This window comes from Atractosteus spatula, chromosome 11, assembly GCF_055471065.1.
Source record: "Atractosteus spatula isolate fAtrSpa1 chromosome 11, fAtrSpa1.hap1, whole genome shotgun sequence".
NCBI classification, from domain to species: domain Eukaryota; kingdom Metazoa; phylum Chordata; class Actinopteri; order Semionotiformes; family Lepisosteidae; genus Atractosteus; species Atractosteus spatula.
In genome coordinates, this window is record NC_142716.1 from 7,982,110 (window position 1) to 7,998,409 (window position 16,300).

The following is a 16,300-nucleotide window of genomic DNA, read 5'->3' on the forward strand; positions in this document are numbered from 1 at the left end:
TAGAATGACTTAGAACTAGGTACATGAATCATGAATTTAGAATACTAAACCAAAAATTGCAGCTCCTAGCAGAGCCCCACGCAAAGAATAATGCCCCTCTTTAAACCCTTCAGTGCAATTCTTTAAGGTTATGTGCATTGTTACATATTTTTATTGCTTTTAAAATAGAAATACTCATTCCACTCTGAGAAGTAAAAATTTTCCATTCTCAGTGTCTCCTTTCCTAACTGGCAGGTAGCTTCGTTTTCAGCTGGAAACCAATCTTATGGTAATCATAAACAGGTGATGAAAAGTGAGCACTGAAAGCAAAAAGTCTTAAATATTACCAGTAGCCTGCAAGTGGAAGAACACTAACAATAATATAAAAGAAGATTGATGTAGATTTCCAACATTGAAATCAATGCTGAAGAAGATTTTGAATAGAAATAATCTTCTAATTACATTTTTGTTATAAGATTATTTGTATACTTTACATTTTTTATCTGATTAAAAACTCACTCTTACAGGAAATGAGGAATAATGGGTTACTGTGTGTGCAAGAAAAGCAGTCAGAGCTATTAAAGACAGAAACTAGTTATTTCAGCTTGGCTACTATCATGGAATGGAGTATGGCACAACCACCAAAACCCTTTTGAAATTTGATGCTGCCAGCTCGAAATGTTCAAATTAGACCTGCAGTGAGTCAATTTCTTGCAAGATATTTTTTACAACAAAACCAAAAAAGGGCACTTAAAAGGTTGATTAGTTACTGTAAATGTTAAACCAAAAGAGGAGTTGTTTACATAGCAACACCTCTCTCCATTCTGGTTCATACTGGAATACACAAAATAAAGGCTCGGTAAAAATGCAGGTTTTGTGAGTTGATATGGTTTATTAGTTAAGGAATATTAACTTATCAGCTTGTAACAAAAGTGATATGGAATTTCACACCCTCCAAATCCTTTTAAAAATTACAACCAGAAAGAAAGTTTTAAATACTGAACAAGTGTATTTTTAACATTCAAAAATGCCATTGCAGTTCAACAACAATCTGTAAAATTGCAGTACCAAACTTTTCTGTGCAAAGGCAGAAGCTTTGTAGCATGTTTGTGTGATGCAACCAAAGTAATTTAATGCTTTGAAAAAAAATCTGACACTTAGGTTTTACATCTATTGGTAAATTGCTCAGCTGTGTATAAAAAATATAAAAAAGGCCATCATAAAAGATACACTATATTGATACGCATTTTCAGCTTTAGTTTAAATGACACAAAACAGCCATATCATTTTTGTGAATAAGGCTCTTAACTGCAGATTTTCCCCAGTTAGAAACTAAAGTATAAAGTTAAATTTCCCCAATTTAGAAACAAGCCTTGAACTTAAAGCTCAGCTAGTTATCACCATTTATTTTGCTCTAAATCTGGTTAGTACTTCTTGCATTAACCACTAGAGAACAGGGAAAAAATGACCTAATACATACGTGAAAACTGTTCTGCTCCAAAAACCCTTTCTTGAAAAAAAATTCAGCTCCAGAAAGAATGTACTTAAATGTTGGCATTCTTATAAGGACAAAAAAAAACAATGAAACAAAATATATACAGCACAATATATTGTATGCAATATGCAAAGGATTTATGTTGCAGTCAGCAACCCAGTTTAATTTTTATTTCCCACCCCCCCAACCCACCCTCATAAACCCATCTTCACTGAAGAATCCCTCTCCCAAACCTGCTCACATGTAAAACTTCACTAAACACAATTACATCACTAAGCCTGTTAGTTTGAGAAAGGTGCTGCACACATTCAGTTAACGGTAAAGGCATCAATGCAGGGACTCCACTCATTGGTTTCGGGGTCGTATATTTCGAAGGTGTTGAGGAACTCATTCCCGTCGAAGCCACCCACTGCACAGATGAACTTCCTCAGCACCGCCACACCCGCGTTGCTCCGAGCTGATGTCATGCTCCCCAGCATCTTCCACTCATTCTTGGCTGGGTCATACACTTCCACACACCTCAGCGCATGAGAGCCGTCAAACCCTCCAACCACAAACAGCTTTCCTGCAAAGAAATGTGCGCTTTTGAATAAACATTCTGTTTGCATCACAGAAGGAAAATTCCATCCTTTGATTTCCTAAACCACAAAATGTCAACTTTGCAGTACCATTACACTGGATGTGAGAACACTCACCCTCGTACACAGCCACCCCTGCCCCACGCCGAGCTACGTTCATGGGAGCAACGAGAGTCCAGGTATTGTTTTCAGGGTTGTAGCGCTCCACTGTATTCAGACAATTCCAGGACTCTGCTCCTCCGATGACGTACATGAAGTTGTTCAGTTCACACACTGCTGCCTGATGTCTCCCTGAACAGATCAATACAAATGTTATACAAGTGACTCCCAGAAATGGAATTCAATGCATTTCACTGAAATTACAACTTGCTGTATCCTCACCTAGCTCTGTCCTAGTACTGCCTTAACCTCTAATACACTCTACTGTGGATTCAGTCATTTCTTCCATGAGCATGCTTGGGTTTGTTTGAATCCTGCTTCCAACTATATGGCATGTAGTTGGGTGTCTGTGTAATCACTACAAAAATGTTCAACTGGTTGAAACAAGAAATGAGTTTAAAAGATTTTAAGCTGCTGGGCTCCTTCACTCTTACACTACATTGCTACAATAGTGCTAAAATATGTTACTGAAAAGTATTTTTTATTAACAAAATAGACATACTTATATTAAGAGGAGCACAGCTTGTCCAGATCTTTGTAACCGGGTCAAAAACATCACAGTTCTTCAAGCCTTTCTGTCCACATGGATCTGATCCACCAACAACATACAGTTTGTTGTTTAAGGAGCAAACACCTAAAAACAAAACATGAGCCATTGTGAGGCAGAAGAACAGAAGTATAGCATTCTTCATCCCAAAGAGCTTGACACATAGGACAACTCATCCCAGAAGCGCAGCACCAACCTGGATGACACAGAAGCTCCACTGCACAGCAGATCAGGTGAAGCGAGTTACACAGAGATGCCCATTTACTGTTTATTTTAATAGCCTTTTAGTTTTCAGCTTTTTCTAGTGCCATTTCTTATTAAAGATATTTATTAGTTTCAAGGATGGGTCGCAATAGTCAATTCATAAAATATTTACCTGCATTGCAGCGGTTTGTTCTTAACTCTGGCACTTGAGTCCACTCATCAGCATTCAGATCATATGTTTCTCCACAGCTGAGCTCATCTGAATGTCCGTTGGAACCTCCCATCACATACAGTTGGCCCTAAGAAAGAAAGGTAAAAAGATTTGGAAACCATGTCCAAGAAATATCTAAGAAGTACTGTTTTGAAGGGAAGTGCATGAAGCAGACATTTGAAGCGACACTTACCATTAGCACTGCCATCTGGAAGCGTGCTCTTGGTGTCCTCATTGGAGCAATGAAAGTCCAGCTGTCCTTGTCCGGATCATAGCATTCCACGGTACGCAAGCATTCTTCCCTGTTATAGCCACCTATACAAAAAGGTATTAAAATCAAGGTATAAGGTTATCGACCTTAACAGTATCACAGCTTAATCATCTTGCAAGAATTTCACTATTTTCAGTTCACCTGACAAATGTAAACTTAAAAAAAACTCATTACAGAAAACTATTGAAACACAAATTCAAATCTAATATGCTAGAGTGCCTGTAGAGTCAGTAGGCAGTGATTGGATTTTAAACCTCAAGGGCTTTAAGAAAATCCATTTGTGCAAGGTTGTTGGATTTTACCACCTCCTTAGATCACCAAAATCAATGCCTTGCCTGCTGCAATAAGCCGGCCGTTGAGTTCTGCTGTGCCCAGGCCTGAGCGAGCGTAGTGCATAGGAGACAGCAATTTCTCCTCCAGCTCCTCTGGCTGCACCTCGAAACTCATGCTCTTCAGCATGCAGGGTGTTCCAGATGGGGAGCTCTGGGGGCTGTTGCGGCCGTGCAGGAAGATAACACACAGCACTCCATTCAGGACAGCCAGGCACAGGTAGATGTTGTCTGGGGTGAACATAATACGATGTTACTTACACAGTAATGAGACCTTAGAAAATTTAGAAAAATTCAGTCTTAAGAATTACTTGTGCATGAACAGCTTAGTAGAAGGGGGTTTACTGGGAACCCATACACCTGCTGGTGTTCATTCCTCCCAGGATCATTACTTTAATATGTCACTACACTAACAAGTTGCTCGACTGGCACCATTTCAAAAGCTGGAGAACTTGTTCCTTATGAAATGCAGGTTTAAAGGCAACATCCGGTATCTTTAGGAACTGAAAACAACTAAGTCAAATTAATCCCTTTAGGTCAATTTAAGTCTTGCAACTATATAAATCAATGTTCAGCTGCAACATATCCAGCACGTGCTGGTCTTGGGAATGATGGGAAGCCTAAGAGTAAAAGACTGCACCAATTTTAATCATTTGTTCATATTGACAGAGATTACAAAGAATCCTAAAAATCCCCTTTTATGGGTGCTAAAGACTACTTTACAGCTTAATCCTTCACTCACTGGTTGTCTTCTCAGAGGCTATGTATTTCCACTCATGCTTGCACAGCTGATTCACAGAGCTGGGAGACAGACTTCCAGAGGAGCTGTTGCTCATTGGCCTGTGGTCATTCTCACGCAGGGGCTTCTTCTGCAAAACCAAAGTGCAGCTACAGACACAAACAGGAGAGGAGTCTCCTCCACCTCTAGGATACTACACACATCAGCTAGGGTGTACACCAATCTTAGACCTTAAAAGATGTGAATCTACCCTCAAACCTCACACTGCTCAGTAAATCTTTTATAGCACACCAAAAGATTCCTCTAAAAACGTTTAAGATGTATTCTTTAACACTAACCTTTACAGACTCTAAATGTATAGTACTGTGCTTTTCAGTTTAGAACCACCTCTTATCACTACTTATTTAAGATTTTCAGAACTTTTTCCAGTGTTGTCCAATTAATATTTCCACAAAAATGACCACATAATTCTTTTAAATAATTCCCTATTGATAAGTATTTAAATTCCTAAAGTTCGGGCTCAGTTTAACAAGAAAATCCAAATTAAATTTATCCTAAATGGGTAGCTTCTACATAACACTAATTAGCAAAATAGAGCAGTGAAAGCTTTCCTTATTTCAAATACTCAATTAAACACCATGAAGCTGTTTAGTACTACGATTCAGGTGTGCTATAAAAGACTACTTGAACCATCGCCCAGACTGTGTGGGTTCTGTACCTGAACAAACTGGATGTGGTCATCATCATTGCCAAACACCTCAGTCTGTCCGTCAAGCAGATTCCCATCAAGCAGTTTGTGATCAGCTGAGTAGTACAGCGTTTGAACCTGCAAAACAGTAACAGAAGACCCATGTGGCTGTCTCCATGACAACAGAAACCCGGGGAACTGAAAGCCTGTTCCGCAAAGGCCCACAGGTACAAGCGTGGTCGATGCTGGAGGAAGAGGTGTTTAAAAAAAAAATACAGCTTTAAAGGAAACTCCGCAGGTATCTTGATCACGCTGAATAAACCTTCAGGCCAATGCAAAGTCATCCATGTAGCTCCGGTTTCTCTCATCAAGCATTAATTAACAGCGCCATCGTCATGGCTGACAGCTAGAAAGGAGGGCGTTATTAAGGCAGGATCATAAAGCAGCATCTAAAGTGGTGAATTTTTAACATTGTGAAAATGAATACTCCTCAGAACCATGCATGTTTCAAAGGTTTTGCTACTCACCATAAAAACAAAAAAGCTTTACTAGTTTCCTACACTACAGTAGACTAACGCAGTGTTAGTAGAAACTAAATTGGCTGATGCTGCACTTACCCTTGATAATAGTTTGACAAAAACTTTGAAATACTTGATGACTTGCAGATAATTACAATTTGTTGATGGTTTTCTAGAAAACGTACAGATTAGTTTAGTGAATTATCAACTACAAAATTACTGTACTGTATTCCAATAGGCTAATACCAATTTGCAGTATCAATGAGTAGATCCCAAATACAGTGACAGAAAATACAGATGTACAGAACATATTCTACATTAATCAGACATACAAAAAAATAAGAACAGTTTTTAAGGTTCTGGCAAAAAAAAAACAGTATTTACAATTGAGTTAAACAGCTGCATGAGGGAAAAGCAGACTGTTTAACATGTACAAACTACCAAGTCTGCAGCTATAGATCAGCAAGATGGTGCCAATAAATTATGGCATCTCAACCACTTAGCACTGTATAGTTATTACACTGTAGTTACAAGTGTTACTATACTCACTGTAGGTAAACAGTACTCACTGAAATATTTGGGAATTTTATTACAAATATTTGGGATTATTCATGTAATAATGTTAAAAAAGTGATATACCAATACATTTGTTTTGCTTAAAAGTTTCAAGAACTTTTTGGCCTTTCATTTGTAGTTGGAATTCCAGATTTGAATTTGGTTACTTAATAAATGCTAGTAAATGGATAAATAATCAAATCCTACAAGCGCCACTTGATTTGAACAAACATAATCCATGAAGCACACAACTTGTTACAATGGTTTTATGGCTTGCAGACTTGGCAGGTGACAGAAATACTTCCAACAGCACGTTTCTCAATAGCTTGGTAATTGTGCTGGAAGAAGTAAACACGATTAGTGTGGTCTGTTTAGTAGTTGTTGTTTTTATTCTGCCAACAGATGGAAGTGCAGCGTTGTTTTGGCTGTGGGCAGGACTGAAGCTGCTTCTTTATGACTCATTACCCTGGAGGATTCAGTCTTGCTTTCTTCTGTCTTGCAAATCCTGCAGTGGTTTGGCTAATAAACCTAAGGAAAGATAAATCAATGGGGAGGAAGAGCCATTAGAATTTTTAACCTACTTCACAAAATATTAAGACCTGCAAAGGAAGGAGCATCAATAGCGAGTAAGACCCTTGCCAGTTTTTGTATCTATTCCTTATGCTAATATTGCAAAGGAGAGCTGAAAAAGCACTTAGCAAGAAAGAAGGGTAAAAAAAACACAGACTGAACAGGTTCTTTCTGCTCACCTGGATAACCCCTCAGATTTTCAGTTTAGGGGCACCTACTGCAAAATTTACATTCTTTAGGGCCAAGGCTTTAAAAAAAAGAAAAACAAACAAACCAAAACCAAAAAACAGTGCCAAAGAGGGAAATCAACCCTTCAATGTTACAATGTTTGAAAGACAAAACAGAAACTGGTTATTACACTAACCTCCTCCATTAGCGACTCCAGTTGTTCTCCACTTTCCCACAAGCTCCGCTGCACCCAGTTGATCACCTTGGAGTAAAGTTTACCATTTCCTGGCAGGCAGACGTTGTCTTCAAGCATTACCTCCAACTGTAACGCAAAGAAATATACAAATATCGTAAGAATTTGTCCATTACAGAGCATTTTAAAATCAAGAGGATCACTATGGATGGATATTGAAAAGATATGTACAGACCTTAAGACGGGGGAGTTTGAGAAAGTCTTCCTGTTCTGAGATCTCTAACAGGTGCTCCTGGATGTAGCCATCAATCTTACTCAAGAGTCGCCCATCTCCCATGGAGCTTGCAAAGTTACGGTAACAGATACAGCTCTGGCAGTCCATCTTTGACAGTAAGTAGTCACCGCAGATCTACACAGCACAAATAGAGTTAATGATTAGCTTCCTTACATTCATTTATGAAAAGGGTTTAATTATTTGAAAGATCATGTTAATCGCCCACTATCAGGTAACTAAAATTAAACTATTATAGCATCTAGCAACCCAAAAGAGTGGGGACTCCACACAAATATACTTGTAATGAAATGTATGAAATCTATAAAATTAAGAAAACAGAAAACTTTCACATTATGTTACAATACAAATACATGCATACTCTGAGATTGGATTAACAGCCAACTGTATAGCAACCACAAGAATGGGAAGAAACACCTGTTTAACTCTTTCCATCTTGAGTTTCTTAGATGCAGAATACACATCCTTAACCAGCTCTTTATCAGCTTTAAGTCTGTAACAGAAAAGGGTATTCGGCATTTGTAAGTGGAAAATACAATTCCAAGATTCATATTGCATGATTTATGCACATTTAAAAAACAGTGTCAAGAATGTACAGAATGCACTCCACTGAGTTACTTAAGAAAGACTAGCCAAGCTCATTTGTGCCTCAAGAACTAGGATAACCCAAGTTAGGAGTCCTTAAGATTTCTGAGAACTGTAACATGGATACAAGGAACACCACTAGTCTGTCATACAAGCTCTTTCAAATTTGATCTATAAAGGCTCCTTTGAAGATTACTACTATTGCAGTATACTAGTTAAAAAGCAAGTCTTACTGAGCAGTGTAGGCATAGTTGAGCAGGACTTCAACTGCTTCCGGGTTCAGATCATCGAACTTCACATGGGACACCCCGTGAGGCTCTGCGTCACTGTTAAAGATCTCAAACAGGTAGGGGCTGCAGCAAGCCAGGACAGCTCGGTGTGCCATAAGCTCATGTCCACAGACCTGAAAAGATAGTAAAAATTGAAATCTCACGTCAGAAATAATTGGTCAGGAGGTTTCTTCTTCTTAGTGGCCAGCGATATTCATGCAAATGTACATTTTTAAAAGCATCAGTCTTTAAGAGCTACACTTTGAGTCGGCACACAGCAAAGCCTGTTATGCCTAGGCCTACAGACATTTCAAGAATGGTCAAAAGCAACATTAGTAATATCAATAATGATATCAGAACTCATAACAGACCAGTTGAATACATATATTCCCAGGGTCTTCTAGTACAGTTACTAATTAACTGTAAACGAAACATACCTGAAGTCTGACATCACAAAACTGCCCACTCTTCCTCAGTGCATTCATTTTGGCCACTGTTGAATCCAGGAAGCTTTCGTCTTCAAAAATTAAATATCCGTTTGGGACCATTTTGGTACTTTGTTTCAGGCCTTAGAAAAGATCAAACAAATCACGTCTTTACTGTATTACAGCACAACAAAATGCTTAGGCGACATTAACAAGTGAACTCGAAGTGGTCTGACGTCACTGCACAAATCCCCAATGCATTAATTATCTTACCGAAGAACGACGCAACTTGACAAAACGATACTGGTGACAGCCAAGGGAAATCAAAACGAAGGCACTGGCACCAGACCAAGAAAGATGGGTTCCGAGTCTTCGTTTGTAGAGCAGGGAGTTAGAGGAAATGCCAGCCAACACAGTCTGCTAAAACAGGCCACAGCAGCTGGGGTGCAAAACTAGCAGGCTTAGACTGACTGTAATCAAGTCCTTGGTATCCCCGTGGCTATAGAAATGAGTTTCTTCTGTGATGATCCTGCATTAGAACCTACAAAAAAAAAAAAAAGAGCAATGTTTAGAGGAGATCAAAATGAAAAGTAGTACCACGACCACAGAGTATAGAGTAACAGTTTGCTCAGCACTAATTCTGTTAGTAACAAAGTTGATTTCCAGCAAAAAAACAAGACGAAAATCCAAAAATTATATTGTGCTTTTTAGTAGCTCCCACAGGTCAAGCACTTGCACTGCAATGGCAGATTAAAAAAAGGATCAATATTTTAAGCTACATTCCCAAAGACTGTCAGCTCAGGCTATAGTCATCATTTTCCCCACGAGTATCTTTCATGGTTATGCAAATCAGCACTTTAGTTTGAATAAAACACTATTTAGTTGAATAATATCTTTTTTCTACTGCCCTGAAATCGGTTTTAAAAGGTTAGCATATTGGTATAGAATTCTTGATTTTTACAAATGCATCTTAATACCCACATAGGGCCATTCTAATCTGTTTTACAGCTTACACAAAGTTGGTATTTCGAAGTCCCTCATCAATAAAACTTTTGGCGTGGAATTTCACTATTGTCCTATAGCCGTATAATTCTGTAAGGAATTAGTAAGCCCAAACTTCCCCTCTAGGCAATATCCACTTGCACTTCTCAACTGCCTGTCTTCATCTGAACTCCAAACGCTGATGTCCTCGACAGTGCATGCTAGTCAGTCTTGCAGGAAAGTTCCATGGCCTTGCTTGCCTGTAAGTCGAGAAGCACACCCTACCCCTCATTTTCCCCAGTCATGGCAGCTGTAGCCTGTTCCAAGTGTTGTAGAGATTTACAACAGCAAGTGCCAGAGACTTTTTTCCCTGTCCATGTCATTCTAAAGTTATTACATCATTGAGTTAAAACAAGATCATCTCTTTTTAAATAAGGAAAGCATGAGAGCTGCTAGTTTGTAATAAGGAATGATACATGACGTAAAGTACATCATTTCAGGGAATCTTCCTTTTTTATAAAATGACTCTTTATGTGCATCTTCACAAGCTAATAACTAAATTCGAATTGTACGTGGTAAGATGCAACTTGTCTTGACGCATTTAAAATTGCTTGTCAACAGTTCAGATTCCCTGCCCCTTTCATGTTTTAACTTGCCACCAAATGAACTGCAAATATAATCTAGGAAATCTTCTTGGACATGATAGAAATGATCAAGTTTCCTAATCCTGCAATTTCAAACAGCTAGGCACTATTCTGTTGGAAGGAAGAAAATGAACCAAGTTCACTTGGAAGGAATAACAATCTCAAGCATTTAAGGCTCTGTAATATAGTCAGGGCTGAGGCCACATCTTAAAAGAACTGTCCTGAAAAACCAATAAACATTCAACGAAAAAGAACTGTATTTGGAACTTTGTATCCTCAGGATTATGCAGTCTCAGTTCAGCCTTGCGTGACAAAATAAACATCAGATTTATAAAGTATGAATAGTCATAAATCAAAGGCATCGATGCTCAGGAAGTGGCTATAGTATCAGCTGATTGTAATCATCCAAACTCCTGATCTTTACGCAGTGTTGTATGCCTAGTGTACACTGCTATTCCCCTATCTACAAAAGACAGGATTCTGTACAAACGAAGACTTATCAAGATTACAGTGTTTGATATAAATAAATTTGAGTATTTTTGGTTACAACTTGTCTGTAAAGCACTTGTACTATGCTCCCCAGCCTTAGGAATCTGGCAATCCCATGGTGGAGATTTCAGCAGTGCGTGGGGAGAATGCTGGCACTGGGCAGATGTGAGCTGGTTTGCTCATTTCCACAGGTTATGCAACAGCTGGCAGACAGCACCAACAGGCTGGAGATTATAGTTTCAGGATAACGAAACAGATGTTTTACCATTTTCCATGTTCCACCACGAAAACCCATGTAACGCCTTGTTAAAACAATACGTGTCTAAAGATTTTATTAAAAAAGGAGGCGCTTCAAGATTTGGAATGTTCCCAGAGTTAGGCCGAGATATGCATCTCACTTCAAAGCATAAACAAATCGATTCCTCGTCTGTCTCGGATTGATTTTACAATGAAAGGACTCAAGAGGCCCTTCAAGTTGAAGAGCAGTGAAGCACCAGCCACGTGAATAAGGGTTCCCACCCCAGCAGTCCATAAAGCTTTGAGTTGAATACACCTTTAATCCCAGTTCCACCTTGAGAACACAGAGCTGGTCTGACCAAAACTACTCTACTGTTTTAGAAATAACATTTTAGGTTCTCTGACACGAGCAATCAAAATGTTTTTACACTTCGATTTTAATGCTTTTTAACTGCAGGTGGAAGGCTAACCACAAGATTAATGTTACTCCTATTATTATTAACTTCTACCAAAGCTCTAAAAGTAGGAACAATTAACTCTGAACAGAATCTTGCTCAGGCTTTCCACACTATGCTGGTTTTGCCAACAAGAGTATGAGCTGCTATCCAAAGAAACTCAGGAACTTTCCTGCAGGAACTAGAAAGTTCTAGAAAAACTCAAGTGGCTATGGGGAATTTCCAAATGCTTACAAACACCAATAGGTTTTACAAAGATTTTGTTTTTCCAAATAAAACTTTAAGTTGTGTAAGGAAGACTGGAAGTGACTGTAGAATTAAAAACATGTAACTGCAGAAGAACTCAACATTAATAAGATAGTGGATAGGATAGGGAGGTTTAGAACTCTGAGCTTGCCTCAGAACATCAGAAATAGTTCTCTTGATTTTCAGAGTGAGTAGGCTATTCTCTTTAACTTAAAAAATGAGGAAAAAGACTATACTGCAATCACATTGCTTTTCACTAAACTGCAAACAGTTTAATCTTTCAACTTGCCCTAATGATATACAGTATGTATACCATTTTCAATGTCAAATTTTATATTACAGACTCCAATAACCACATTATTCTGAGGCAAACCACTTTTGTTGAAATCATACATTAATGGCCCCTGAGTCTAAATTACTACAAAGCCAAAGACTGCCAAAACATACCGTATTATTGAACGCATTATCTAGTTGCACCATTCAGAAATTTAAAAAAATAATTCAGTGTGACAACCCCTATTCATTCCTCTACAATATACAGTAATCCTAAAATAAACCAGATAAACAAATGTGAGAGCAAATGTCTTGGCCAGACAAACACATCAGTTCCACACAAATCCACACTAATCTGGATTTATCTAACCTTCCCATCATAACTAATGTCTGAGAAATCCGGAAAGTTCTAACCTTTCATCCAACTATTATAGTGAATCAGTAAATATTTGAAGATGTGCAGCAGACACCTTATTTCCGGTTCCAGAAGCAGTTCTCTCAGTCTCAATAGGTGGCTACTGTTTTAGGCTTTGCAAATTTGCAAACATTTTGTGAAAAATTCACAGCATTTGACTGTTTTTAGCTCTTAACCAGCAATGTAACCTTCGATTAATACCCTGCAATCGCAGCAATTCAGCTCTACAAGCCGGCCTGCTTGTGCCAGTGTCACAAAGTGGAAAACACGCCAACCACAAACAAACGCAATGCCGCTGGCGTGTACTCGCCAACACAGGAAGCAACCACAAGAACATTCTTCAACCATGCTCTGTACTCTGCTTACAGTTGCTACGTGACAGATCTCTCACAACACTTTCTCCTGTGCTGCGGTGCTGATTAGATCGTCCACCTGGGGAGGTGTACATATTTCACTCTAGAGGCGGCTGACTCATCCTACAGGCAGAGTACTCCTATTTTCTGTTGCGCATCCCAGTTTGTAATAATGTGTAAATTGCTGGTAGCAATGCAAGGCTTTGCACAATCCCATGAAGAGAGAGATTACCAGTACTAGAATCCCCACATCTGCCCAAACCAGAACAGCTTCCAAACCAGCAAAGAGGGATAAGAACTCAACAGAGCCTGCAGCCCAGTCTGTTCTCCTGTGAACAGAGAGGGAGCCTCTCAGCGCTTTTGTTGCAAGCGCCTGTAAATGTTTTGCTAATTATTGCTTTGGCGACACTGTAATTCACCAGCCGTGCCAATAGAGCCCTTTATATTTGATATTTATGACAGTACGCTTTAACTAGAACATTAAGTCATGGAAAAGCGGGGCCAATAAAACGTTCCATGCTCTATTGAGCAATGCCATTGACAGAAGAAGCCCAGGTCAGTGAGAAACAACCGATTCAAATCGGTTTGCCAGCGGCGTTTCCGCTACGAATAAAAATTACATTTCACGGCCAAACGCTTCTACAAGATCAGATCGGCAATGCAATCTGTACTTCTGAGTCATAAACCACAGAACTGCCCGATTCCGGAGCAGGAACCTTTCAGTCACGTTCAATCCTCTAGTCTTGAAAGCGCCCCCACTTTCACACATCATCTTGTCTGACAGCTGTCAATCCGCACCTTTTCTTTTTAGCAGGAATGAATAATGACAATTATGGCGATGGTGTGAAGTACACACTTGCCACCATGTGCTTTTCATAAAATAATGCATGAGATCTCACGCACACCATTTTAGAAAGGGCATACGTGGATTTCCCACGACTCTTAAAACCCGAAATTAAAAGCAGTGCTCGCACGAAGGACAATCTCTAAGGGAGCTGTAACCGTGGATTCGCTCTGTGCTCGTGTATCCACGTTACAAAGGACGTCTCCCAACGGGATTCGCATTTTTTAGGATAGGTCCTATTTTTTATATTAACTGTCCCTTTAACAAACCACACTGAAGCACGATCCTAGTGCGAACTAGCTGTGATCCCACCTCTGCCCCTGACCATTGTTTCAAAGGCCACTCTCTCCAATCAGATAGCGAGACAACGTCCGAATGCAGGTCTCCGATTCGCTGGCTCAACTGTAAATCAGTTTAGCAGGCTAGTTTTAATGAATTCGAGTGAGAGATTGCATCAGTGCCAATAAACTTACAGCTCAGGGTTTCCAGTGCCGTCTCTAGCTACCCCCACTATGGAGACCGAAAACTGGGTCAGGCGTGCGCAAGATTGAAGATCGCACTCTGCTTTATTTAGGGGGGGGGGAATTCTAGCGTGTACTGAATAACTTATAAGACAGACAAGTTTTTCTTCCCCTGCCCTAAAGCTACACAACAGAAATGAAAAGGGACATGCACGTCACGATATTGCTACCTAGTTAAAATGAAGATGAAATCTGCACGAATCATGTCCTTCCGATCAAAAGACGACTTGGAGCCCAAACACCACACACAGACATCCTCTAGTCTTGAAGCCTCTCTTCATACAAAAAAAATCATCGCTCAACTGCTATTTCAGCACAAAAACAATACAAGCGATGGGTGATTAAATCATCGCAATAGATCACACTCTTAAACAACTTCCTGAGACAAAAGAAATCATTAATCGCTTCATCTGACTACAACCGCATTGAAGTGAAAAGCGTTTTTTTTAAAACGATCTAATCAAAATAAAGTTTAAAGTGTGTTAATATAATGGATACACATTTTCCGAAGAGGGGAAGGCCCGACTGTCATTCGATGTCTTTAGCTGGCCATGCTATAGTAAAACAAAAAATGCACATCTTAATCACACGTGCATATGTCTAGTTCATTATGCAGTCCGCTAGCTTTTTTTGATAACCAGATTACGACCAGATGCAGAATAGGCAACGAATCTTTTTAAAATACAAGCCGATCATTATGTCAAGGCTGATGGACAACACATTCGGTGCACTAGTCAGCTTTCAGTGACCACCGACTTTACTACCCACAAGGCCTTCTTAAAAAATATAAGATGACGAATTATAAATCCGGGTTCATCAAAGTGAATTTCGGTATCCGTGCAAAACGTAAACCTGTCGCCATCTGTAAATAGTTATAGGGCTTAATAAAATAGTCTAAGTCATTCTATTTTATAACGGGAAAACAGACCGGACACGAACAATACGATACCGCCCCACACCACATCGCCGGCCAACTGCCACACGTCACTCTCTCGACTTACAAATTGCCACACATTTGAAAAGGGCACGCTTTACCTGTTTTCTTTGACAGTAGACGATAGCAGACATACTGTAAATTCAGAGTTGGTGCTGTTGGGTGCTGCAGTATTCTCCCGTTTCGCTGAAGGCTGACAGACAGACAGGCCGGCAAAAGGACACGAGGCGCGCTACTTCTCCGCTCACCCTGACAACGCTTCCCAGCTCGAGCTCGGACTGAGCTGGCGTGGCGCGCGCTCTTAACAAAGACGGGGGGGACCGCCACTCGCCGTGGTGACGTCAGGAAGAGTGATGGGGCTGCGCGCCAACGGGAAGCTCGGAGGGGCGGGGCGGCTCCGGGCTTTGCTGTGCGCTGTGCGCTAGCAAGATGGTTTCTGGCTTTTTCTTCTTGTGCGGTTTCCTGTTTCTAAATTGTTTTGGTAATATGTGAATAACGCCAGACACATATAAACGCGCCATGCGTATTCTGTTTTTGTTTTCATACATATTATTAGACCTGCACTATTACTCGACATTTCTAAAGCAAATGGCCATCTTTCCTTACGTTCGTTGAATGAAATGTTTGAATAGGTCTCAGAACACGTGGATACATTTTACTCAGGTGTCTCTATACATCTGTATCCTTTCAGTGCAATTATTACTGTAACAATTTCTCGGATAAATTGTCAAATAACGTAAAAAGGTCTTGAGTACTGCTAAGCGCGATGTTCCGCCCCCCAAGAGATGAGCACATATCCAAAACCTAAAAACCGAACTGTTTCAAACAAAAAAAAATGTTCTCATTTATCGCAGGAAAAACATTTTTGTGCGTCAATTGTTCTATTGAATACATTTCCGCAATTGTTGACTTGTTTTTTTTTAAAACATTCCTCATAAACCGCGTTATTTTGAAACATTACCTGAGAAATTATAAAGTGCCTGAATTAAGAAAATGTGATTTGAAGCATGGCCTAACCAACAGAAAAATAAAACTACACACACGAAATACCTTCAGACTGTTCGCATTTTCAATTTAGTGAGTAAAATTGTCTTTACTCTTTATTAGCATTTATCTGGCTGACACTTTTTTTT

The 16,300-nt window shown here is 39.6% G+C and overlaps 1 protein-coding gene across 1 annotated transcript; it reads right to left on the reverse strand.

The window, feature by feature from the left end:
• Window positions 1-851: 851 nt before the first annotated feature.
• On the reverse strand, window positions 852-15,452 carry ivns1abpa (influenza virus NS1A binding protein a). Its single transcript, XM_088927974.1, has 15 exons — window positions 15,269-15,452; window positions 9,049-9,316; window positions 8,788-8,918; window positions 8,315-8,484; window positions 7,914-7,989; window positions 7,440-7,613; window positions 7,208-7,333; window positions 5,231-5,338; window positions 4,516-4,642; window positions 3,780-4,004; window positions 3,367-3,488; window positions 3,135-3,261; window positions 2,714-2,845; window positions 2,170-2,343; window positions 852-2,039 (listed from the first exon to the last, which is right to left on the reverse strand). The coding sequence occupies exons 3-15, from the start codon at window positions 8,896-8,898 to the stop codon at window positions 1,783-1,785; spliced, it is 1,929 nt and encodes a 642-aa protein (XP_088784100.1). The 5' UTR covers window positions 8,899-8,918; window positions 9,049-9,316; window positions 15,269-15,452; the 3' UTR covers window positions 852-1,782.
• Window positions 15,453-16,300: the final 848 nt, after the last annotated feature.

Bases quoted from the DNA above. Each gene is read 5' to 3' on its own strand.
- ivns1abpa (XM_088927974.1), bottom strand. From the start codon at position 8,898: ATGGTCCCAAACGGATATTTAATTTTTGAAGACGAAAGCTTCCTGGAT. The intron at 3,489-3,779 runs GCAAGGCATTGA...CTTTTTGTATAG, and splicing joins CGGCCGGCTTATTGCAGCAG to GTGGCTATAACAGGGAAGAA. The intron at 2,846-3,134 runs GTAAATATTTTA...TTTTGTTTTTAG, and splicing joins AACAAACCGCTGCAATGCAG to GTGTTTGCTCCTTAAACAAC.